Source organism: Microcaecilia unicolor, chromosome 9, assembly GCF_901765095.1.
Source record: "Microcaecilia unicolor chromosome 9, aMicUni1.1, whole genome shotgun sequence".
Lineage (NCBI taxonomy): Eukaryota > Metazoa > Chordata > Amphibia > Gymnophiona > Siphonopidae > Microcaecilia > Microcaecilia unicolor.
Window position 1 is genome coordinate 64,634,848 of NC_044039.1, and position 25,650 is coordinate 64,660,497.

At 42.7% G+C, this 25,650-nt stretch overlaps 1 protein-coding gene across 2 annotated transcripts in view; it reads left to right on the forward strand.

Annotated features, from left to right (window-relative positions):
• The window catches only part of ATXN10 (ataxin 10), a 699,884-nt gene that overhangs the window by 101,698 nt on the left and 572,536 nt on the right, over positions 1–25,650 (forward strand). Inside the window, exon 3 of one of the 2 annotated variants that reach the window (XM_030213944.1) lies at positions 2,262–2,374. In XM_030213944.1, coding sequence (XP_030069804.1) covers positions 2,262–2,374 — 113 coding nt within the window. The remainder of the gene's footprint in view (positions 1–2,261; positions 2,375–25,650) is intronic. The other variant, XM_030213945.1, reaches the window with a different exon arrangement.

The following is a 25,650-nucleotide window of genomic DNA, read 5'->3' on the forward strand; positions in this document are numbered from 1 at the left end:
TTCCATTATTTTGATTGACAGCGGGATGGATGCTACCGGTCTGTAGTTGGTGATTTCATTTGCTTTTTTTGAGGTGTCTTTTGGTATCGGGGTGAGAAAAATGTTGCCATGTTCCTTTGGGAAGAGACCTTGCTGGAGCATGTAGTTTAGGTGGGATGTGAGATCTTTTGTGAAGCGGTCAGGGGCGGATTTCAGTAGGTAGTTGGGGCAGGTATCTAGTTTGCTGTGGGTGTTGTCGAACCTGCTGAGCGCTCGTGCTATTATGTCAGTGGTTAAGGGGGCGAAGTTCAGCCAAATGCGGTCAGTTGGGTATTCTATGGATGGGTCAAGTTCATCAAGGAAGTTTTCAATGTCAGCGTTGTCTTTGGGTAGCGTGTTGCGCAGGTTTACTATTATTTCGTAGAAGTACTTAGCAAGTTTGGGATGTCTGTGTTAGTTGCGGTGATCGGGTTGGTATCTAGTAGTTTGTTCATGAATTGGTATAATTTCTTCGTATTTTTGTAGTCTAACCCCATTTTAGTTTTATAATAAGATCTTTTGGCCATGGATGACTGGGGAAATTTGGAAGCAGTGGCTAAAGAAGTTAGACACTAGAATGCAGGCAACTGCTGATGATGAAACAGATGATGAAATGAGCAGCGAGGCACATGCTGACGAAATTCAACAACCTCCACCTGTCACTTTTGCAAGAGTGCTGGAGAGTCAGTGCTTATGACAGTTTTTACTGTCTGGCAGACGTAGTCTATGGAACTCATAGAACTCACAGACACAAGAGTGTACAGAGGACTATGACTGATTACTTCAAGTAAGCCTGTCAGTTAATGGAGACTGTATAACATCAGTTAATGGAGACTGTATACTGTACTTATAATTAACAGTACTGTACATATGTTTATCAGATGTTAAGCTTCTTTGGGTCACAACGGTTAAGTGCACGCTTTGGTTAACTGCATGTATTTCTTTGGTCCCAGACCCTTGCACAAGCGAATTGCACTGTATATATAAAATTTCACTCACCAACTCTTTCAGCACAGTCTCAGCAAAGCTTCCTTTTTGAACCTACTGCTTGAGCCATCTGCAAATCAAATGGATTTTACCTGCAACTGTCTCCATGTCACCTGATAATTATGCACACTTCCTGCAGGCATGTCCTCCTCTTAGTGTACATGCTCAGAACAAAACTTTCAACCAGCCAGAACATTTACAGATTTTCAACTATCACTACTGTTTATGTTTATGACTTCCTAGTCTCATTTGCACACTTGACTCCAAATCACTTCTTTTTCATTTGAATACTGTTCATACTCATCCTGAATTAAGAGTTCTTCCCACACAAGGGACGTATATAGCAACTTCAGTACAGTCAGTCTGTTCACTGTACTTGCATGAAGCTAGTAATAGCAAGTCTGCTATGGCACTGATGAGAATGACTCAAACAAAAAAAGCAACACTGGACCTTCAAGACTGAGACAACAGGAGTGTTTTATTAGTGAGTGATCCGACACGGGCTGTGTTTCGGCATGAAACAACGCCTGCCTCGGGTCAGGGTTTGGGCATAAATTATGTGAAGTGTATAGGTATCCAAATCCTCCGAGATTAAACGGAGAGAAACTTTGGAGCCAAGAAAGCCTGTCACACCGGACAGCGATTCAAAAGAAACCACCTTTTAGTCTCCTCACTAATAAAACACTCCTGTTGGCTCAGTCTTGAAGGCCCAATGTTGCTTTTTTTGTTTGTGTACTTTTTATATATGCTGGTTACCCTCTCTGTTTGGCTTGTACTGATGAGAATGACTCGTAGATAAAGACAGTGCTGGTTTATCGATGGAATTTTGAAATCAAAATTTCTTCACTTATAGATGAGTATATACAGTAACTGCAACCTCCATGGCTTCAGAGACAATCTTAGGGACCTAGTTTATTAATGTATGTCTATGTAAGTTATGTGCTTAATGCATAGGCTTCATTGACAATTATGGACTTGCATGTTAAATTGCTTACTGTACTTGATTGTTGCTCACATGTGGAAAGATACATATTTAAGTTTTGGGTTCTAAACTTAAATTAAAAAAAAGATTGAGAAGGCCAAGTTATGTACTTAAGTTGGGGAATAGCTTCCCAGGAGATATGAGATGGTATATTGTGTGACTTAAACAGCATGTTCAAACTATTGCTATGTCATTGTTTTAGTTGGCAGCTTTTATGGTAGATCTCAAAGTTTTGTGGTAATTTCTGTGGTAGTACATTGTCATTTTTTTAAAGCTATCTGATAATCGGAATACTCTGTGACAGGAACCTGGGTCTAATTGATGTCTCTGTTTGTCTAATCTGGATACTTCATGGAATGAATATTGATCAGCAATCCTCTTTGGCAGGTAAGCAACTAAGAAATATTTATATTCTGGATGGTTAATCTTCATGAAAAATGCTCCAGGAGAACAAGTAAAAAAAGTAAAAAGTTTATTTACAAATAATAAAATAAGTAATCCTTGTTAAAGTTCAACAGATGTAGTTGCAGCAAAGGTGCAATCACAGCTATATGCTACACAGATGGACCCTATGCGAGCCGTGTTTCGGCAAGTGAACCTTCCTCAGGAGTCCTCATAAACAAATATAAAAAGGGCAATTAGAAATAACAATAGTAAAAATAACTATAACATAAAATAGACAACAAAACAAAAAGGCAGAGACATAAACATAAAACAGTATATGTATATATCTGTGTGTATATATATGTATTTTAGCTACATCACTCTTTCGTTTCAATAACACTGTGTGTGTGTGTGTATATATATATATTATATGTATATATATGTTTATATTTATATATGTATTGTGATAAGGCTAGCACCCCCGTGGCCCCAAAGAGAAGCAGCTAATCCCCGAACTACAATCCCCAGAATCCCTTGCTAGAAGGAAGGAGAAGGGTAGACCTAAAAGGGTGGAAGGGGTTTCTAACCCCAGCAGGGGGAGAAGTGGCTCAGTGCAAGGTGAGCCAGTTACTCCCTTCCCCACTAGAGGGAGAAGAAGAGAAGAAGTCCAGTTCCCTAGGCAGTATATAATTCCCCCCAGCTGTGAGAAGGGAGGGTCAGATTTCCTGGAAGCTCCCAGCAACCAGGAGGGAGAGGAGCCTTGTTCAGAGAAAGAATCCATGGAGTACGTGGAGGAGGGAAAGAGCCTGCCACTAGAGCTTCCCTGCCTGGAAGAGCAAACTACCATGGAGTGGGAGAATACAAATGCAGCCCTTTCCAGCACATAAAGGCTGTGAAGTGGAAGGTGAACTGCCAGCCCTGCTCATTGCAGGACATCATCCGGGTTAAGAAGAGGAAAGGTGAATTACGTATTGTTTTCCTTTGAAGAGATTTTTTTTTTCTATGAGAGTTTGTTGTAACTGTGCTGTTATAGAGAAAAGTGGGTGGAACTGTTAATGCATCCTTCTTAGGGGGAGAAAGGTCCCCTCTTGGACAGAAGAGGGCACCCCCCACCCAGCCTTTGTGAACTTTGTTGCAAGCGTTTAGAAGATTAGTACATGCATATAGAATGGTCCAATGTAATTAAGATAACTTTAATGGATATTTGGACTTGTATTAATTCTTGGGTCAAGATTTCCTGTACTTCATACAATTTGAAACTACATTGTATCTGAATGGTGAAAAGGGGAAGTTGGAAGCAGTTTGCTAGCTTAACCACAAGGTCAGCTGGTATATAGTTTGGATATGTGATATGTTCAATCTATTTTATTAAAGTGAATATAAAATTTCAATACAAAATACATCCATAACTTTTTTTTTTTTTGCTCACATCCTCCTTAATCAACTCCCTCCCTCCATCCCTCCCCTATCCCCCCCTCCCTTTCTTACTCTCCCTCCCCCCTAACCCCCCTCTCTTCTTAATGTTCAACTATATGGGTACTACTACTACTAATTAACATTTCTAAAGCGCTACTAGGGTTACGCAGCGCTGTACAATTTAACATAAAAGGACAGGCCCTGCTCAAAGAGCTTACAATCTAACGGACAAGTGAGTAGACGATACGATGGGGGCAGTCAATTTGGGGCGGTCAGGATATCCTGAAGGTAAGAGTTAGGTGCCGAAGGCAGCATTGAAGAGGTGGGCTTTGAGACTTGAAGATGGGCAGGGAGGGGGCTTGACGTAGGGGCTCAGGAAGGTTGTTCCAGGCATAGGGTGAGGCGAGGCAGAATGGGCGGAGCCTGGAGTTGGCAGTGGTGGAGAAGGGTACCATTAGAAATTCAACATTCTGCTCCTAGTGGTCGGAGTCAATGTGCTAAGAAGTGGGTTCCATGTATTGGATATGTGATATAAAAAAAAAAAAAAAACTACTGAAGTAGCATGAGGAGGTGGGATTAGAATTTGTGACAGAAGGTATGGCTCTGTTAGTCAGGTGGGATGGCATAACAACTATTCTAGGAATTAGGGGTATGAACTGATAATTGATAGGCTAAAAGTCAGATGTAAGGGGTTAGGAAATTAGATGATTGATTAGTGGGATGTGATATGATGGTAATTGGCTTCCAGGTTGTTGTATAACATGTTAAGTCTATTGTAAAAAAAAATGAGGGAAATCATGTTGGGCTTCCTTGCCCAAGGAAGTCTATCTAAATTTCCTTTCTGTATTGCTTTAGCTTCTGCTTGAGCTACTTTTACTTGTTTCCAGAATAAACTTTTCTTTTATTTCACTTCTGAGTCTGTAAGTATTTGTTTTAGTGTAAGAAACAAATCCAAGAGCGTGGGTTTCTAATATTAATCAGTTGGGGTTTAGCTAATGTGGGTGCAGACCCCAGTACTAAACTCCAATACATCAAAAGAAGACCCCTTAAAAAAGGGGATAAAAAAGATGTGCGGAAGAAAAGAAATGTGAGCTATCAAAATGTGATACAGTGAAAGCACCAATGCAGACTAGCCGCTGTGTTTGTTTCAAAAACATACCGTCCCATAAGTAGCATAAATTGACAACAAAGATGGTTTGTATCTCATTTAAAACCAATAACTGGAAAGTATAAAATGCCTACAGGGAGAAATGAGAGGATAAACAACCATGAAAGAGGTGAATTAACAAAAAAACCCCCCAAATGGATGCATCCAGAGTGTGAATGGATAATGTGAAAATAACAGATATACATACCCCTCTTGTTTACTAAGCCACATAGCAATGCCGACACAGCCCATTCAAAATGCTGTGTTGGCATTAGCGCAGGGTTTGGTAAACGGGGAAAATGTACCTCCAGCAGCCCTCCTTTTATGTAATACCTATTCTAATCCACTTCTGAGTATGCCGCTTTCTCTTTACAAACACAGTTGCTAGTCTGCATTGGTGCTTTCACTATTTGTATCACATTTTGATAGCTCACATTTTCTTCCACAGATCTTTTTACCTTCTTTTTTTAAGGGGTCTTTGTTTGCAGCATTGGAGTTCAGCTTTTCAATTATTTATTTATTTGTAGCATTTGTATCCCACATTTTCCCACCAATTTGCAGGCTCAATAAGTACATAAGTAATGCCACACTGGGAAAAGACCAAGGGTCCATCGAGCCCAGCATCCTGTCCACGACAGCGGCTAATCCAGGCCAAGGGCACCTGGCAAGCTTCCCAAACGTACAAACATTCTATACATGTTATTCCTGGAATTGTGGATTTTTCCCAAGTCCATTTAGTAGCGGTTTATGGACATGTCCTTTAGGAAACCGTCTAACCCCTTTTAAAACTCTGCCAAGCTAACCGCCTTCACCACGTTCTCCGGCAATGAATTCCAGAGTTTAATTACGTGTTGGGTGAAGAAAAATTTCCTCCGATTTGTTTTAAATTTACTACACTGTAGTTTCATCACATGACCCCTAGTCCTAGTATTTTTGGAAAGCGTGAACAGATGCTTCACATCCACCTGTTCCACTCCACTCATTATTTTATATACCTCTATCATGTCTCCCCTCAGCCATCTCTTCTCCAAGCTGAAAAGCCCTAGCCTCCTTAGTCTTTCTTCATAGGGAAGTCGTCCCATCCCCCGCTATCATTTGTTGCCCTTCGCTGCACCTTTTCCAATTCCACTATATCTTTCTTGAGATGCGGCGACCAGAATTGAACACAATACTCAAGGTGCAGTCGCACCATGGAGCGATATAACGGCATAACATCCTCACACCTGTTTTCTATACCTTTCCTAATAATACCCAACATTCTATTCGCTTTCCGAGCCGCAGCAGCACATTGAGCAGAAGGTTTCAGTGTATTATCAACGACGACACCCAGATCCCTTTCTTGGTCAGTAACTCCTAACGTGGAACCTTGCATGACGTAGCTATAATCTGGTTTCATTTGCCGTAATGGCGGATGCCATTTCCGGGTAACAAATTTACAAATGTTATTGCGTTAAGGTGCATACATACATGGTAACATACATGGAACATAACATATATTTATTGCATGCATGAAGATCCTTGAGAGATTCTTTGCCCTATTTGGCACCCATTAATATATATTTTTTTGTATTAGCCCTATCACTCTTTCGTTTCAGTAATACTTGTCTGTATGATTTTATGTATATGTGTATACAGTTTTATGTTATGTCTCAGACTTTTTCTTTTGTTGTCTATTTTATGTTAGTTATTTTACTATTATTATTTCTTACTTTTTACTTGTCATCCTGGAGCATTTTTATTACGGTCATGTCCACCTTTTTTGTTTGTTTGAATTTGCCTGTGGAAGTGTTGGTTTTTTTTTTCCTTAGTTAATCTTCATGACATATCAATCCAAAGTTATATATATGTTTAATGCATGGGTGTAGTTTTGGAGGAGTGGGGGGGCATTGCCCTCAAAACAGCTTGTCACCCGCCTGTCCTGAATGGTGCAGCATTTCCATTTCTCCCCCCTCCCTGCAGCTCCCGTTATTGCACTCTTCCTCCCGTCCTCTCCTCCCCCTCCCCCTGCTGCCTTTTGGCCTGCCCTGGAAGCCTTCTTTCTACAGTGTTCCACCTATGCGGGAATAGGAAGTTACTGCAGAGAGAAGGCTTCCAGACAGGCTGAAGGCAGGCAGCGTGCTTACATCACTAACGCTGCAGGCAGCCCCCAGAAAGCCTGAAGACAGCAGTGTTGGAGGAGATCGATCCCGGACCTCGCGTGGGGGGGAGGGTTATCTATCTCAAAGAGGAGCTTACGACTGTGGGTGAAAACATTTTGGTGGAGAGACGGTGCATTTGGCAACACTGCCGTTTTCTTTCAGCTTATATGCTTGTGGTGCTACAAATTGTTTATTGGTACTTTGGCAGAAAGTTGGTCGGGGCTAAGGGCTCCAGTGGTTTTACCCCATTTCAATGCCAGGAGCCATTGGCCCATGATTGGTGGTGGGTGAAGGAGATAACCTGCCTGCCTTTTGTAGCGGCTGTCAATTGACCAGTTTCTCTAACTGGAAACTGCATATTAGTCAAGATTGGCTGGAGGGATTGACTACAGAGACAGGCCTTTGTACAATATGACATTCTGGGATCTAGCATGCAAAGTTTATTCCCCTCCCCCTTCTAGGTGTGGTTGTAGGTTATCGGAGGGAGGGTCGAAGTTGATGGTGGTATTTATTTGCAATTGCTTATTGATTTAATTGAACCCAACTGCTTGTGAGAATTGAAGAAAAGGGCTTTGCTTCAGCTTGTGAACAAATTGCTTTTTGAATGAACATTTTGTCACTATGCACACAGGCAGTGGAACACCTTATGGGGGTGTAAATTAAGGTCCGCTCCTGCCACAACAATCAGTTGATTATTGCTCACCCACACTGTTTAGTTCTTTGTGATCGATTTTTAAAACAATATTCATTTTTAAGTTACTAGCTTAAAAAAATATCAAGATATTTAATCCTTCTGCTTTGACCTGGTCATAACACGCATGATTTTTCTTAGTGCTATTTGGTGTCAGGATAGTAAATATCCCTCCCTCCTTTGCCATATTGAGCACATAGCACCAGCCAAAATACCGGTAAGATTCTGTCTTTAGCTGAGATGGATTGGACAGAGAGGGTTGGGGGGGGGGGGGGCGGAAGGAAGGAGCAGGAGATAGATGGAGCTATAGGGTATGGGCAAAGGGGAGTATGGGACTAGGGGGTATATGCTGAGGGGAGGGGAACAGTAGAAGATGGGGCCAGGGAGTGTAGGGGGAGGGGAACAAAGTAAAAGATGGGGTGTGGGGGGAAGGAGATGGATGAAGCTAGGGGGTGTTTGGGGGGGGAGCAGGATATGGATGGGACTGGGAGTTATGGGTAGAGGGGAGGGGAACAGAGTGGAAGATGGATGGGGTTAGGAGGTGTGGGTAGAGGGAAGAGGAAGAGGGACAGAGCAAGGAATTATGAATCAGAGAGATGGAGTGGGAATTTGGCAGTTTTAGATATGTCGGGGTAAATTGATGGGTTGGGAGGATGTGAAATGAGGGACATGAGAAGAGGGGCAAGAAAAGGGGGATGATGTGGGGAAAGTTTGGACGTAATATGAATGACCTGGAAGAGTGGAGAGAGGATGAGAGGCATTGAAAAGGGATGGGGGTACTGGGGAAGGGGATAGGAGAAGGGGATGGGTTTCTGAAGAGGGTTGAGTGAGGATGGAAGTGGGATTAAAAAGATGGTGAAAGAGAGACTATTGAGCATTGGGAATAGGGTAACAGACAGAATGGCCTTGGAGACAAGAGAAGGAAGAAGAGACAGGGATGAAGCTGCGACTGATAGGGTGATGAGATGCAGTGGAGGGTAGATGAGGGCGAGTACAGAGGATGTGAATGGGAGACTATGGAAATGGGTGAAAGATGGGGGACAGATTTAGGAGGCTGGGTAAGGGAGAGACCGAAGGGGCAATGGGAGTGCAGGGGAGGGAATGAGAGGGAAATGGCAAAAAGCGAGTAGGTAGATTAGAAGTGAAACAGATACTATTGATTAAAGGGTGAAAGAAAAGTGGGGGAAAAACATTAAATGAAAGATATGTACAGACAACAAAGGTAGAAAAGAAAACTATTTTTATTTAATGCTTTTTAAGGACTAAATGTTCTGTGAAATATGTGCATTTTTTTCTATTTTTACATTTTGCAGAGTGCAGGAGAAAATACATTCAGGTTTTCCTTTACCAGTATTTGCACTGTTTACAGAATCTGGCTTTCTTGAGGGGATCTTTGTTTGTTTTTGTGGGCCCCTATTTTGTATCATGTGAGAGTCTGTCCATGTTGTACATGTGCAGTTGAGGTGAAGGATTTCTGCTGGCATGTAGTATCTGTGTAGGGATGTGTAACAGTCCAGCTTGTTCCAGTTTTCCAGTAGCAGGTATATTGGTCCTCTAGGGTCCAGTGTACTATTTATAGCATTGTCTTTTTATAGGTGAGTTACAGCTGTTGTGTGTTAAGTTTTCTGTATAGGTTTTGAGTGTCTTTTTCTAGGGTTTTGCTATTTCATAAAGTGTCTGGCCCTATTTGAAAGCAGGCTCTGGGGCAAACAAAAACCTGTCTTCTTTAAGTGTGTTCTGTTTCTGAGGTGGTGGTGATCACTACTACTACTACTATTACTAATCATTTCTATAGCACTACAAGATGTACGCAGCGCTATACATAGAGAATGACACGGGAGCGGGTAATCACGGTAAACTGCAGTAATCCGCAGTAAAAACGCAGGAATTGGGGAAACTTTTCAAAGTTTTATCGCGGGTGCAAAAAGAGGTTATTGCCCCGCAGGAGAGGTAATAACCCCTGCACCCGCGGTACAACAGATGCCTACCTTTCTCTTGTCCTCCCTCCCTTCCTTCCAAGTCCGGTGTCGTTTGCTTGCTCTCCCTGCCCCCCCTCCCGCCGCCGCTGTCGTCTGATCCTGTATCGCACTCTCCCTTCCCCTCTGCAAGCTCCGGTGTCACTCCTGCACCTCTCCGCTGTGCTCCTGCTGCAGCCTTACCATCTTCCGGGCTGCCGGCAGCGTTAGCAATGTAAGCACGCTGCCTTCGCGCAGCCCGGAAGCCTTCTCTCTATTGCAACGTCCTGTTTCCGCTCGCTGCAGAGAGAAGGTTTCCTGGCGCACGAAGGCAGCGTGCTTACATTGCTAATGCTGCTGGCAGTCCAGAAGATGGAAAAGGCTGCAGCGGGAGCACAGCAGAGAGGTGCAGGATTGACACCAGAGCTTGCGGAGGGGGAGGGGAGGGAGAATGCGATACAGGACCCGATGGCAGCAGCGGGGGGTGGGGGTGGGAGAGCGAGCAACACCGGAGGGAGGGAGAGTGACACTGACCCTGTGGTGGGGGGGAAGGCAGGAAGATTGGGAGAGTGACACCGAAATTGGGAGAGGGAGGGAGGGAAAGCGACACAAGACTTTGTGGGGAGGGGGGGAGTGAAAGTGACACCAGACTTTGCGGGGGGGGGGGGGGGAGCAGGGTAGTATGGAGGGAAAGAAACACCAGACTTTGTGGAGGGGGAGAGGGAGGGAAGGTGACACCGGACCTTGGACGGAAGGAAGAAGGGAGAGTGACACGACCTTGCAAGGCGGAAGAGGAAGGAAGGGCATGGGGTATAGGGCCTTGGAAGCAAGGGAATGAAAGAGAGAAACGGATGGAGCTGGGGACTGATAGGGTGATGAGATCCAGTAGAGGGTAGATGAGGGCTAAAAGGATGGGAATGAGGGCTAAGGAAGTGGGTGAAAAAAGATAGGGGTTTAGGAGACTAGATATTAAGTGAGAGAGGGAGCAATGGTAAAGCTAGTAGGTAGATGAGAAGTGAAGCAGAGACTAAGGCGAGAGAAAGGGGGATAAACACAAATAAGGGGGGGGGGGGACATGGAATGAAAGGTCACAGGCCAGACAGGTGTAGAGAAGGAAAGGACAAAGCCAAGAGGAGAGAGAGAAGAAATGGAAACGCCAACGTGGAAAAGAATTTAGAGAAGATGGACACGTGGAAAGTGGAAAAGGGACTGGGACCAGCCCAATTAGAAAAAAGTGCTCGGACAACAAAGGTAGAAAAGAAATATTTTTATTTAATACTTTTTTAAGGACTGAGATGTGCCTGCTTTGTGAAATGTACGTCTTTCTATTTTGTATTTTGCAGAGTGCAGGAGAAAATACATTTCTGTTTCTCTTTTACCAGTGTTTACCTGGCTTTTTGAGGGAGATCCTTAGTTCAGTTTTTCTGTGGTTCCCTGGTTTTGTATAGTGAGAAAAGAATTAAATGTGCTTGGAGTTGTAGAATGATTAGAAAAATTAGTGCTCATTATTGCTTGTTATGTGAATGAATATTCCATCACTGTTTTATTATTGCTTGCCAGACCAGTCCAGTATTATTACATTTTAAGTGCATTTGTTTTAATTTGTGTATGCGGGGATGGGGATAGAGTTTGCGGGGGGGGGGGGGGGGGGGGGGGGGACAAACTTTGTCCCCGGTGTCATTCTTCTAGCTGTACACAATTATATATCTACAGGTACTTTCTCTGTTCCCTAGGGGGCTCACAATTGAATGTTTTTGTATTGTGAGTTATGAGGGAGATAAAGCACTTAAGTGGCTAGGATAACCGCATTAAACACAGTACTATCTTAATGCGGTTCATCCTAGCTGGTTAAGTGTTGAATATGTTTTATTTGGCTGTTTATGTCTGGATTTTCAGTGCAGGTGTTTGGACATGGCTTGGCATTGAATATCTGTGAATAAAGTTGGCAGTGGTCATTAAAACACTGACTGTGGCCCAATATGTCTGCTAGAGAGGGATTACGTTGGTGATGCTGAGATGAAACCAGAATCAGGTTTTATTTTGTATGGGGAAATAATCTAGTTCAGCTGTGCACTCATTGTTGAATGAAGAAGGCTCCTGTGTGGATGCAGAATATATGCCTGCATTTAACACTGTGACAATGCAGTCAGGGGTCAATGTTTTTTTTATATTTTTTATATATATATATACTAGTAAAAAAGCCCTGTTTCTGATGCAAATGAAACGGGGGCTAGCAAGGTTTTCTTCAGAGTGTGCATGTGGGAGTGTCCCTGCCCTCTGCCCTCTCTCCCTCCCCCTCCCCCCTCCGAGTCCAGTCCTTCAGTGTTAAGTTTCCTGCTGTGCTGTGTTTGTGTTACTGAGAGAGTGAGGGCATCTCTCTCCTTCCCCCTCTGAGTCCTTCACTGTTACAGAGAGAGGGATTTCGTGCTGTGCTGTTTTCCTTCACTCATGGGGAAACCGGATATCTCTGGCGCTTCACACTTCCGGCTGGAGGCTTCATAGAACGTTGGGGTTGCCTTTTATATATATAGATATTAGAGTTCCAGGAAACATAATTTAACTCAAATAATGTTGCATATAATCAATGTTGGCAGGTGGGTTTTTTTTGTTTGTTTTGTTTTGAATAGTTTGGGAATATAAATTTATATTCTTTTTTTTTTCCTGGGGCAACTACCTGACTAGTGTTTTAGAGCAGAGGCTCTCAGCCCAGCCCTCGGGACACACCTGGCCAGTCATGTTTTTCAGGATACCACAATGAATATGTAGGTGATAGATTTGCATGCACTACCTCCATTCTATGCAAATCTATCTCATGCATATTCATTCTGGATATCCTGAAAACCTGACTGTGATGAGAACTGGTTCAGAGTGAGAGGACCTCCTCACCCTGCTCCCTGATAAGAGTTTTCAGGGAGCCCTTCTTTTGGTTGCCTTGGGGGGGGGGGGGGGTGCACCACCTCATCTCTTGCTTCAGGCATAAGACTGCCGTGAGCTGCTTCTGGGGGTAAGTGGGGGGGGGGGGGGCTGGGGGTATTTTAAGGAGGGAGAAAAAGCTGTGATAGGAGGAGAAAAAGGGAGGGTGCTAGCATCGGGCCTAGGGAAGAGGGGGATGGGAAAGTACTCTCTCCCCTTGTTAATTCATGTGAATGTGAGAAAGGGGTATAATGAGAGAAATTTCCCATGGTGCTGGCTTATTTCAGTTAAAAATAAAATATATATATCTTCATTGTCTTGATTATTATGGCTTCATATTCAGCACTTTAGTCTGTGTATGTGTATATTTTTTTTTTAATAACTATAATGAATATGCATGAGATTTATGTATGCAAATGAATATGCCAAGCCACCCCTCCTCCAAATGAAAGTCAAACTATGCTCATGGTTTAATGTTGTAAAGGTATGCCTGTAGGTCATTCAGAGACTGTTGATTGTCTTTATTGGAAGTATAATTTATTATATTGGCATGTGCATGCATATTTAAAGTGGTGCCTCCCAGAACAAATCTGAGTTATCCCTTGTTACAATATCTTCAGAAGGCAACACTAGGGCACAGATTTAATGATCAATCCCTAAATTCATAAAAGTACCAAATAAAAGTAGATTTTTAAAATTTTTTTGCTCTAATTTGATAGAAATCAAATTGTTTGTTTTGTATTTTCCTCTAGTAGCACTCTATTCAGGTATTGGGCTAGAATTCTAGTAGGAAAGATGAGTTATTTGCAGTTAGTAAAGATCTACATTTATGAGCACGTTTTGGACTAAACGTCTCTGTTCTACTTCTCATAATTTCTAAACAAGCAAATCCAATTCCACCAAAGGTGAACAGGAAGATCCAAATTAGTCTTCCAATGGTTAATAGTGAGATTTAGAGTAATAGATATCAGAAAATCAACAAGGCAATTGGATTTGGATATTGGAACAGGAAGCATTAATGATTTTCACATTATTAACGTAAATGACGCAGCAACATCAGTATGCAGAATCTCTGTAATCCTCTGCCAAACATCCTTCCAAAAAATGTACAAATTAGGACATTGCATAAATGAGATGAGACAAGCATCAAATGACTTATTATATTACCAACAATTATCTAACTTTTTACCTCACTTGTTCGATTTCAGTGGAATTAAAGTATGATGGTACAAAAAAAAAGATTGAGTAACGTGGAGGGGCATAATCGAACGTCGCCGGCGAAATAGATCGCTGGCGATCTATTTTGCAGGCGGCGCAACAGCTGGCCGGAACCGTATTTTTGAAAAAGATGGCTGGCCATATATTTTTTTCGATAATACGGTTTAGCCTGGCCAAATGCCAGAGTTTGCCGGGGTTGAGATCGCCGGTTTTGTTTTTCAGCGATAATGGAAAAACTGCCGGCCATCTCAAACCCGGCGAAATGCAAGGCATTTGGTCATGGGAGGAGCCAGCATTCGTAGTGCACTGCTCCCCCCCCCCCCCCGACATGCCAGGACACCAACTGGGCACCCTAGGGGTCAGTGCGGTGGACTAAAAAGCTCCCACATGCATAGCTCCCTTACTTTGGGTGCTGAGCCCCCCCCCCCCCAAACCCACTACCCACAAATGTACAACACTACCGTAGCTCTTAGGGGTGAAGGCAACTACATGTGGGTACAGTGGGTTTTGGAGGGCTCCCATTTACCAGCACAAGTGTTACAGGTGGGGGGGGGGGGGGGATGGGCCTGGGTCCGCCTGCCTTAAGTGCACTGCGGTACCCACTAAAAGTGCTCCAGGGACCTGCGTACACGCAGGCCTCTAGGACTTGTTGCTGCTGTATAACCTGGCACACGTTGACACCTGAAGACTAATCTCTTTGAAAAAGTCCTTTATTTGAAAAAGCACATTTACTCACAGTTAACTGCAGATCAGAGGTTGTGCCCCACTGGCAAAGAGTCTCCCTGGTACTGAGATGAGCAGTAGGTCAGAGCTGGCAGAATGATGTACAATGCCCTCTTTCAACAACATTCAAGGTAATAACGTAAGTTCTCTAACGTGGGTAACACATGAAAGGGATCTAAAAGTGGCTGAGAAAAATGGCCACTACCTCATGGACTACCGGAAACAAAATTGGACACACTCTGACCCAGTTAGCAGGGGGAAAAAGCACCATGGGAGTAGAGCCCACTACCCTACACCCACCAAAATGCATTGCTGATGTGACTCTGCAGTGCACCTAACAGAAAAGGTGTCACACTCACCGAGAGCCACATTAGAACCAGGTAAAGGCTGTCAGAGGATAGAACACATTCTGCTGTCATGGAGGTGGGTACGGCATTTGAGGCTGGCATAGAGGCTGGCAAAAAAGGTTTTTAGTTTTATTGTTATAGTGTGGTAGGGGTTGGTGACCACTGGGGGAGTACGGGGGAGGTCATCCCCGATTCCTTCCGATGGTCATCTGGTCAGTTGGGGCAACTTTATGAGGCTTGGTCGTGAAAATAAAAGGACCAAGTAAACCCGGCGAAATACTGCAGAACGCCGCTTTTTTTTTTTCCATTATCCGCGAAAGCTGGCCATCTGGTAGCCACGCCCATGCCTGCCCATGTCCCGCCTTTGCTACGCCGCCGACAAGCCCCCTTGAACTTTTGCCGGTGAGGCGACGGGAAAGCAGCAATGCTGTCAAAAAAAGCCGCTTTCGATCATACCGATTTGGCCGCTTTTGCGAGATCGCCGGCTATCTCCTGATTTATGGCCGGCGATCACTTTCGAAAATAATAGTAACATAGTAGATGACGACAGATACCTGTATGGTCCATCCAATCTGCCCAACAAGATAAACTCATTTACATGGTATGTGATACTTTATATGTATACTCAAGTTTGATTGTCCTTGCCTTTTTCAGGGCACAGACTGTAGAAGTCTACCCAGCACTGTTGTACTAAGTTCTGAAGCTAACGTCGAAGCCCCTTAAAATTTACAGCCCATCCCTATCTATTCAGTCACAATCGGGGCATAGACCGTAGAAGTCTGCCCAGCTCCCATTTTGTTTCCCAATTTCCAGCGTCGCCACCCAATCTCTGCTAAGATTCCACCGGAACCATTCCTTCTAAACAGTATTCTTTTGTGTTTATCCCATGCATGTTTGAATTCCATTACTGTTTCATCTCCACGGGAGGGCATTCCACATATCCACCACCCTCTCCGTGAAAAAATACTTCCTGACATTAGTCCTGAGTCTGCCCCCCTTCAACCTCAATTCATGTCCTCTAGTTCCTACCGCCTTCCCGTCTCCGAAAAAGGTCATTTGCGGATTAATACCTTTCAAATATTTGAATGTCTGTATCATGTCGTATCATGTCACCCTGTTTCTACATGTTCAGGTCAGCAAGTCTCTTCTCGTACGGTTTGCAACGCAAATCCCATACCATTTTTGTAGGTTTTCTTTGCACCGCTTCCAGTCTTTTTTACATCTTTAGCAAGATACGGCCTCCAAAACTGAACACAATTCTCCAAATGGGGCCTCACCAACGACTTGTAGAGGGGCATCAAGTCCTCCTTTCTTCTGTTGGTTACAGCCCTCTCTACGCAGCCTAGCATCCTTCTGGCCACGGCCGTCGCCTTGTTGCATTGTTTCTTCACCTTCAGATCCTCAGACAAGGTCTCTCTCCTGAGATGAGCTTACTAATCTCTCCCCTCCTATTCGGTATCTTCTCTTTTGGGTTTCTGCACCCCAAGTGCATCACTCTACACTTCTTGCCATTAAATTTTAACTATATAAAAAAAAAAATGTACTCCTTGTTTAAATAATAATTCTAATTTATTGATACCACTCTATATTTCATACAACCTCTTAGATAATTATCTAAGAGGTTGTATGAAATATAGAGTAGGTATCAATAATTAGAATTGTTATTTAAACAAGGAGTGATAATTATCTAAGAGGGTTGTATGACATATAGAGTGGTATCAATAAATTAGAATTGTTATTTAAACAAGGAGTACGTTTTATTTGATATAGTTAAAATTTAATGCCAAGAAGTACTCTGGGTTAAACAATTTTCCCACAGTTTGTGATAGATTAAATTTTAACTGCCAGACCCTCGACCATTCTTCTAACATTTGGAGATCCCTTCTCATGATTCTACTCCCTCCAGGGTATCCACTCCATTGGCTATTTTCGTATCATCCGCAAAAGGCACACCTTTCCTTCCAACCTTCAGCAATATCTCCCACAAATATATTAAACAGAATAGGTCCCAGCACCAACCCCTGAGGAACTCCACTGCTCACCTACCTTTCCTCTGAGCGGATTCCATTTACCACCACCCTCTGCCACCTGTCGGTCAACCAGTTTCTTATCCAGTTCACCACTTTTGGTCCTGAGTTCAACCCTTTCAGCTTATTTACGAGTCTTCTGTGGGGGACCGTATCAAAGGCTTTGCTGAAGTCCAAGTAGATTACATCTAGCGCACGTCCTTCATCCAGTTGTTTGGTCACTAAGTCAAAGAAGTCAATAAGATTCATTTGGCAGGATTTTCCTTTGGTAAAGCCATGTTGCCTCACGTCCTATAGCCCGTCGGCTTCTAGAAAGTTAACTATCCTTTCAGCATCGACTCCATTATTTTGAGAGTTAATGGTCTGTAGTTTCTCACTTCTTCCCTGTCTCCACTTTTGTGAAAAGGGACCACATCTGCTCATCTCCAATCCTGCGGAACCTCTCCTGTCTGTCATGATCTATTAAATAAATCTTTAAGAGGTCCTGCTAGGACCTCCCTGTGCTCCCTCAGTATCCTGGGATCCCATCTGGCCCCATAACTTTGTCCATGTTCAGATTCTCAAGCTGTTTATAAACTCTTTCTTCCGTAAACGACGCAGTATCCACTCTATTCCCAGACTTTCCCTCGGCAGCCAACCGCGGTCCTTCTCCAGGATTTTCCTCTGTGAACAGAAATAATTGTTTAGCACGTTCGCTTTATCTTCATTACTCTCCACATAGCCATTCATATATCTTTCAGTCTCGCAATTCCGTTCCTCTCTCTTCTCCTTTCTCCAATATATCTGAAAAAAGTCTTGTCACCTCTCTTTACATCTTTAGCCATTTTTTCTTCCACTCGCACTTTCGCTAGCCATATTTCCCTCTTCGCTTCTTTGAGTTTAATCCGATAATCTTTTCCGTGATCCTCTTGTTGCGTTCTTTTGTATTTCTTGAACAAAGCCTCTTTTGCTCTTATTTTTTCAGCCACTTGTTTGGAGAACCATATAAGCTTCCTGCGTCTCTTGTTTTTGCTTACTTTCCTCACAAAAAGATCAGTCGCCATATTTACAGCAGCCTTTAGCTTCGACCACTGTTTTTCCACATCTTCTTCACCTTCCCACGCCAACAACTCCTTCTTCAGGTATTCCCCCATTTTATCAAAATCAGTACGTCTGAAATCCAGTACTTTGAGAGTTTTATGTGTCCGCATTCCGCCTTCGCTCTCTTATTTCAAACCATACGGTGAAATGATCACTGTTACATAGGTGGGCACCCACCCAGATATCGGAAACACTACCCCCATTTGTGAGCACTAGATCCAACATAGACCCTTCCCTCTTGGGTTCCGTCACCATTTGTCTAAGCAAGGTACTTTGACAGGCATCCACAATCTCTCTACTTCTTTCCGATTTTGCAGAAAGGACATTCCAATCCATGTCAGAGAAATTGAACTCTCCCAACAGTAGCACCTCCCCTTTCCTACCAATCTTTTGAATATCTTCTATCAGATCCTTGTTTAACTTCTCCGTTTGTGCAGGAGGTCTGTAGATAACCCCCGTGTGGATACAGGTTTCGTCTTCTCTTTCCAGGACGATCCATAAAGCTTCTTCCTTTTCCCAGGTTCCCCGCATTTCAGCCGCTCTGATATAGTCTCTCACATATAGAGCCACTCCTCCACTTCTTCAGCCCTCTCCTTCCTAAAAAGATTATAGCACGGTACGATCACATCCATTCATGGGAATCGTTGAATCACGTCCGTAATAGCAACAATATCCAAGTTTTCTTCAAACATCAGGGCTTGCAAGTCTTGAACCTTTTTACTTAGACTACGAGCATTTGTGCACATTGCTTTCCATGTGCTTAGTGAGTTTAGGTGGTTTTCTATATTTACATGACCTTTCACTCTGCCATCATGTTTATTCGGGGATGACTTTCTGAAATCACTCATTTCCTTTTGTCACCCCCACCCTCTAGTTTAAATGTCTAGAAACATACTGTCTGAATTTCTCCCCAAGGTTAATTTTTCCCATCACAGAAAGATGTAGCCCATCATTACAGTACAGCCTGTTATTTTTCCACGTATTACCCCATTCTCCTATGTATCTAAAACCTTCTTTACACCAAGACTCAAGCCACTTATTGAATTCCTCTGTTTTGCATAGTCTTCCCTCTCCCCTCCTCCATGTAGGAATTACTTCAGAAAAAGCCACAGTCTGAACCAAAGATTTCAGTCCCTCTCCAAGCTTCTGGAATGCTCTCTGTGCTGTAAACTTGCAATTGTTGGCCAGGTCATTTGTCCCCAGGTGAATGACATCAGCATTTGAAGCCTCGCTCTCTTCTCGGATATCTTTCAGTATTTGGTCTGTACATCTTGTAGCTGAAGTTCCTGGAAGACATTTCACTAGGTTGGAACCCCTGAACTGTGTTCCTAAGTTAATGCCTCTGATAATGGAGTCTTCAAGAATTTTCTGCTTGTCATCATTCTGTCATTATTTGGGGGATGTTTCTTGGGTTGTGCTACTTTCATTGCCTTTGGTTCCTCCACAGTATTTCTTTTTTCACCATTGTAATGATGCAACACTGCAAAAGAATTTGAGAGGGGCAAAGCTTGGTAGGGTGAGTGTTTCTGTGTCACAGATCTTAGTCTACCAGAGCTTACTATGACCCATCTATTCTTCTGATGTTTCATTCTCTCGGGCAGTTGTGGTGGTAAATTAGCTGGGAAATGAGTAATCCTGGATGCTTCTTTAATTGTAGCGAATTCCTTCTTGAGTTTGTTGATCTCTTCTTTCAAGGCTGACATTTGGAGACAGATAGGACAAGCTCTAAGGTTCCAGATAGTTTCCCTTAGTATTAAAACAGATTAATAGATGCTGACAGTATAGACTTGAACCATGAAGTAATTGAGCTGACACTATAAAGGCCTTAGACCATGGAACTAAAAAAGATGTCATTGCTGCTCTGATTAAGCATGTCCCATTCCCACACCCCTTGAATGCCTAGACAGGCTTTCCGAGTCTGATGTTGAAAAAGCTGAGGGAAGATATGATAGAGGTCTATAAAATACTGAGTGGAGTGGAACACAATGAAGCTACTAAGTAGTAAATTTCAAACAAACTGGAGAAAATATTTCTTCAGTCAGCATATAATTAAACTGTGGAATTTGTTGTGGTAAAAGCAGTTATCTTAACAGGGTTTAAAAAAGGTTTGGATTATATCTTAAAAGAAAATTCCATAAACCGTTTATTAAGATGGACTTGGGAAAATCCACTGCTTATTTCTAGTGTAAGCAGCATAAAATCTGTTCTACTTGTCAGGTACTTGTGACCTGAATTGGCTACTGTTGAAAACAGGATACTGGGCTTGATGGGCCTTCAATCTGTCCCAATGTGGCAAGATCAAGGGAGGTAGCTGGGTTCACATCAGGCTCTGCAACTTAGATTAAGAATACACTTTTTGCTTATTTACAACCCAAACTTTTACTGACCTGCTCAGTCTGTGTCGAGGCACCAGTCCTCAATTTTTTTTGAACTTCTTTCATTTATTTTGGTTGGAGAAAGGAAACTTTTATCTTCCCTTCATATTACAAATAACTCTCCTCATGCCCTGTGATAGGAGCTGGGCCTATATTTACATCTAACCCTCCTCCTGAACAACAAAGAAAAAGCCTACAGCGACCTTCATCAATTGGACCATCCAAGGATATCATAACCAGAAACTATAAAATGCATACCTACAATCCATGGGTTAAAGTTTTATTTAAACTGTTCAACTATTTCTAAAATTCTGAATCTGTTAGATTCCTTAAAACTAAAGTCAACCATCAACCTCCTCTGCATTAAGTCTCCAAAGAAATTGCTGGAAGCCTTTGATCTCCCAGGCCTGGTCTGAATTTACAACTTTAAAAAGGTCTGTTTCTTAGATTATTGAAAGACTTAAGCCTGCATTGCCAACTAGTAAGAGGTGGACTCCACATGGACTGCAGTGCCACCCAGTGAAATGTTGCCTAACTAGCTTCTGACACAAAGAATGCTCCTTGGTCTAGGAGAGTGGGAGAGAAAACTATAATCCCCACCAACCAAAGAGAAGCCAAAACTGCAAGAGGTCAAACACGTACATAACAGTACCTCATTGCCACACCAAAGCTACCCCAGACCACCCTTGGGAACTATAGGACTGGTGAATGCCAGCTCAGCTGCAAAGAAATCCTTAGTGATCCATGTCATACATGAAGAGCTTCTTGACATCCTAGGAATAAATGAAACTTGGCTAGATGAAAGTGGGGGGTTACTACTGACTGAAGTATGCCCAACAGGTTTCAACATCCAACATCAACCAAAACCAGGAAGACAGGGCAGAGGTGTAGCAGTCTTGATTCGGGATACAATCAAACTATGCAGAATCTCCATCCCCCAGCTGCATGAAACAGAATCTCTTTTAATCCAACTTGAAGTGGAGAAACCAATCTGACTGCTCATGGTATACCGAGCACTCGTAACAACACATATCTGTGCAAGAACTCCTAGACCTTTTTACTCAAGTGATCCTGAATTACCCTAGACTGGTGATCATGGGAGATTTCAATCTACACATTGAAACCCCAGATACCACCACAGCTGCCTTTCTGGAAACGATGACAGCACTAGGATTCACACAGGTGATCAAGTCTCCAATCCATAACAAGGGTCACATACTAGACCTGCTATTCTACAAAGGGGTTGTTGAAATAACACCCCTATCATGGTCTGACCATTTTCTAATTAGATTTTCCCTAAGTGACCACCTGAAACAAATGGCCCCTCCCAGAGTTTGAAAGGAGATCAGAGACAAACAAAAGCTAACTGTTGAGAATTTCCTGGAGATCTTGGACTACCACGTGGATGAAAATACAAATAGTGTTGGAACAGATTGACATGTGGCATACATACTTTGCCAAGACCTTGGAGAAATGGCACCACTAAAAAAAGTGTTTTGCCCACTGCTGGGGGGGGGGGGGGGGGGGGGTAGGTATTGATTAAGATGTGTATATGTTGGGAAGGTTGAGGGAGCAAGTCCTGTCGAGAGGGGGGGGGGGGGGGCGTTAGATGTGGTCGTTCCTGTGGGGGAAATAAAGTACTGAGGGAAGGGGGGTGGAGGGGGAGGAGCAGGGAAGTGAAGAGGGGGGGATAGGGTAAGGGAAGATAGGTATCAAGGTCTACTGGAGATGGCAAGGAAAAGAGGGAGGTGTGGGCAAGATAGGAAAAGCAAGTTTGGCTGGATAGAGATGAGGGGTGGGGGACGGAGGCTGGGACATCCCCTGCTGATACAGACTCAAAAAATAGGTGAAAAAAAGCTGGTATATGTTCATAGGTAATGGTGAGAATGGTGATGTGGAATGTGGGGGGTCATTCGCCAATTAAAAGATCAAAAATTTTACAATATTTGAATAGACACAAAGTGGAAGTGGCTTTGCTGCAAGAGACCCATTTCAACGCAAGTGAGCACGCTAAGTTAAAAACTTGGTGGTTGGGACAATGTGTTGCTGCAGACGCTCAGGGGAAGAAAGGGGGAGTGGCAATATTGTTTAAAAAAGGGGTGGCTCACTTCCGGTTGGGCAATGGAGGAGTGAGGAAGCACGACCTCGCTGCTCCGAAGCACCCAATAGAGTCAAGGAGAACAAATCAGCTGTTTTTCCTCCTGAAACGCGACTACAGCAGTCCAGGAACACAAAAAGAATACTGAGGAGCGAAGTGACAGCGACTCCCGATATGGATGGCTTCTAAAACAGTGAGGAAGGAGAGCCGCGAGAAGGGGCGAGGAGCGGAGACAAAGATGGTGGACAAGAGCCAGCCGCCGTCTCCCACTCCGAGCTCCCAGTGGGCGGCTGAGATCATCCGAGAGGTGACGGGCAGTACAGCAATCGGTGGACTGCAAATTTCAGCAAATATTGAATAAACTCGACGGCATGGAGGTGCGGTATGCGAACATGGTGGCAGACCTGCGAGAAGTACAGCAACGTGTAGGAAACGTGGAGGACACGGTGCAAAGGTTAACCGAAGAAACTCCAGCATGGCACAAGCGCATTACGATGTTAGAAGAGAAGTTAGAAGATATTGAAAACCGCTCGAGGCGGAATAATTTGAGACTCGTGTAACAAGAAATAATTTATACTTGGGGATATTGCTCCAGAGCACTAGCTAATATGTATAAGTTTTAAGATATATATATTGAATAATTCTCCACCAGTTGCCGTATAAGGCAACAAGATTCACAACTGCAATGAATTAGATATTATCTCTGTTGAAATGCAGTATCCTGCGCTGCAAGATTTAAAAGCGTGTACCCAGGACACAAAAGACCATCTATTTAGTTTCAGAAAAGGTTTATTTAATATACAAATCATGTAAATAATATTGCAAGAGGTAGTTTTAAGGATCTTACAGAGAATCTGTGCTTAAAGTCAGGCAACAGGTTTAAATCAAAAGTTATAAGTTACTTACAAGTCCTTGTTACAAAGCATGAGCGGCATGATGTAAGCACGTGATTGTAGGAGGAAGGAGAGTCTCTGTAGCAGTGGCAGCAGGATAGAAGAGCTCCGTGTGTGGAACAGCTTTTGTCTTTTATACATTGCAAGTTGCAGGAGGATATGATCACATGAACCTCAGCACTTGCTTCCTGGTTTACACTGGATAATGCCAAGGCATTATGGTTAATGTAGTCTGTTCACATGATCACATTATAAGTCTTTCCTTTCTGCCATGTCCTGCGTCTTCTTGTCTGATAGCTGATGGGAGGGGCAGGTATACACCTGATGACAGGCAAATGTTTTGTTTATGGTTTTCCTCTGAGTCCTTGTCTTCAGTATCTTGATTTACATTTTTCCAGACCCTCTGTCTGCAGTTGTGTTTAATTTCTGCAGAAGTCTTGATGAGCCTTCAAGTATCCACCTAGTCATGCTTTTGTTATCAGTCCTTGTTAGGTGGGAGGAGAAGGAAGCTATATCTCTGTGAAGTCAGTACCTTTTGTCTCTGTTAAGTGTTTGTAATTGACTAGCCCTGCTATCAGAAGTTCCCAGGAAAAGGGGGGGGGGGATGAGGGACTTGACATGAAAGCCGGTTTCATTGCTGTAGTTCCAATACGTTTTTTAAAAGCTGTATTTTTTATTCATAATATTTTTATCTGATTCAGCACAATTAATAACTCTGACAATTAAACTTATATCATGCTACATATTTCCCTCTCTTGATTCTAAGAGACAATCCAGCATATTTTCAAAGCATTTAGCCTTCCAAAGTTCCATAGAAACCTATGGAACTTTGGAAGGCTAAGTGCTTTGAAAATATGCCTCAATATTAATTTACAATATATTGGAACGAAGAATCACAAAAATAAACTATAAAAGCTAAAAACCCTAACTCTAACCTAATACAGTAGTATAATTTCAAAAAGAACAGTAGCAAAGATGTTGGACTATTTACATGGGTATATTGGGAGAAGTGAATCTTTTAATAGGGATATTGAATAGACTGGATGGACCATGCGGGTCTTTTCCTGCCGTCATCTGCTATGTCACATCACTATGAATCTTGGAATATGTCACCTAGTGATAACTGTGACTATTATGATAAGCAAATGATTCATCATTATTACTTTTGTTTGCTCTTACTCATGCCTTACATTTAGGTAGCAAGGTTAAGCTTTCTGTGGTCATCTGGCATCTGTCCCATTAGGCTTCTATTCAGTCAGGTGGCAGAATCTGGCTTTTGCTCTGGTTTACAATAGGCTTGCAGGTGCACTTTATATGACTTCAGCCACACAAATGTCATTTTGCCCTATTCCCAGAGACCATCTCTTTTTTTTGTCACCTGCTCGGGGCATAGGCTGCTCCTCAAGTTTATGCCACAGAATATCTTACCCAGTATGCTAGCCAAATCAATAGCATGAGAGTGCGCAATTGACCAATTTATACCACAGCAATGGGATGGAACAATCTATTCCGTCATTATTCTCAGCATTTGACATTCCAAGGAAAATATTCCGTGAGTGTTTCCTGACATTGTGAATGTTTCCCTATATTCTCTATTTCAGAAGCTACTGATGTATTCATAGCAGTAATAAAAGGGACAGATAGTTCTAATACATAAACAAGAATGGTAATATGGAACTACTATACTACTGTTATCAGAAATATGAAAGGCACGTTATGTAATTATCATAATTTTCTAGGTTACTATTACACACAAAATAATTATTCCTATCAATCCTATACCACAATATCTACTTAATCATTGACCAAATAAGCAAAAACAGAGTCATGGTATAGTACCATGAAAATACTTTTCAGAGAGAAACTTTTTTTTTCTGAGAGAAATATTTATGGGTAATGAGTGTGGTAAAAGGTTACAATATTTCACAGAGACATTTTTTTAAACTTCACATTTTAAATCTTTAGCTAAAGTGGGAGAGACATTTTACAGAGAGACATTTCTAAATCTTATTGCAGAGAGACATAATTAAATCTTACACATTCAAAAGAACAATAGAAGACAAAAGATTCATTGCAAAAACTTTTCCTATATTCCTGTCCAATCTATACCAAAAATCAACCACCTGGATCCCACTGGCATCTGCAGAGTGGGTCATGCTGTGGAGAAGTCCAGTCCAGGCTGGGCGCGCTCCTCATGTTTCCTTGAAGTACATTTCAGGAAGGCCTGAGAATATGTTAGTATCTGGCACGGTAGGACC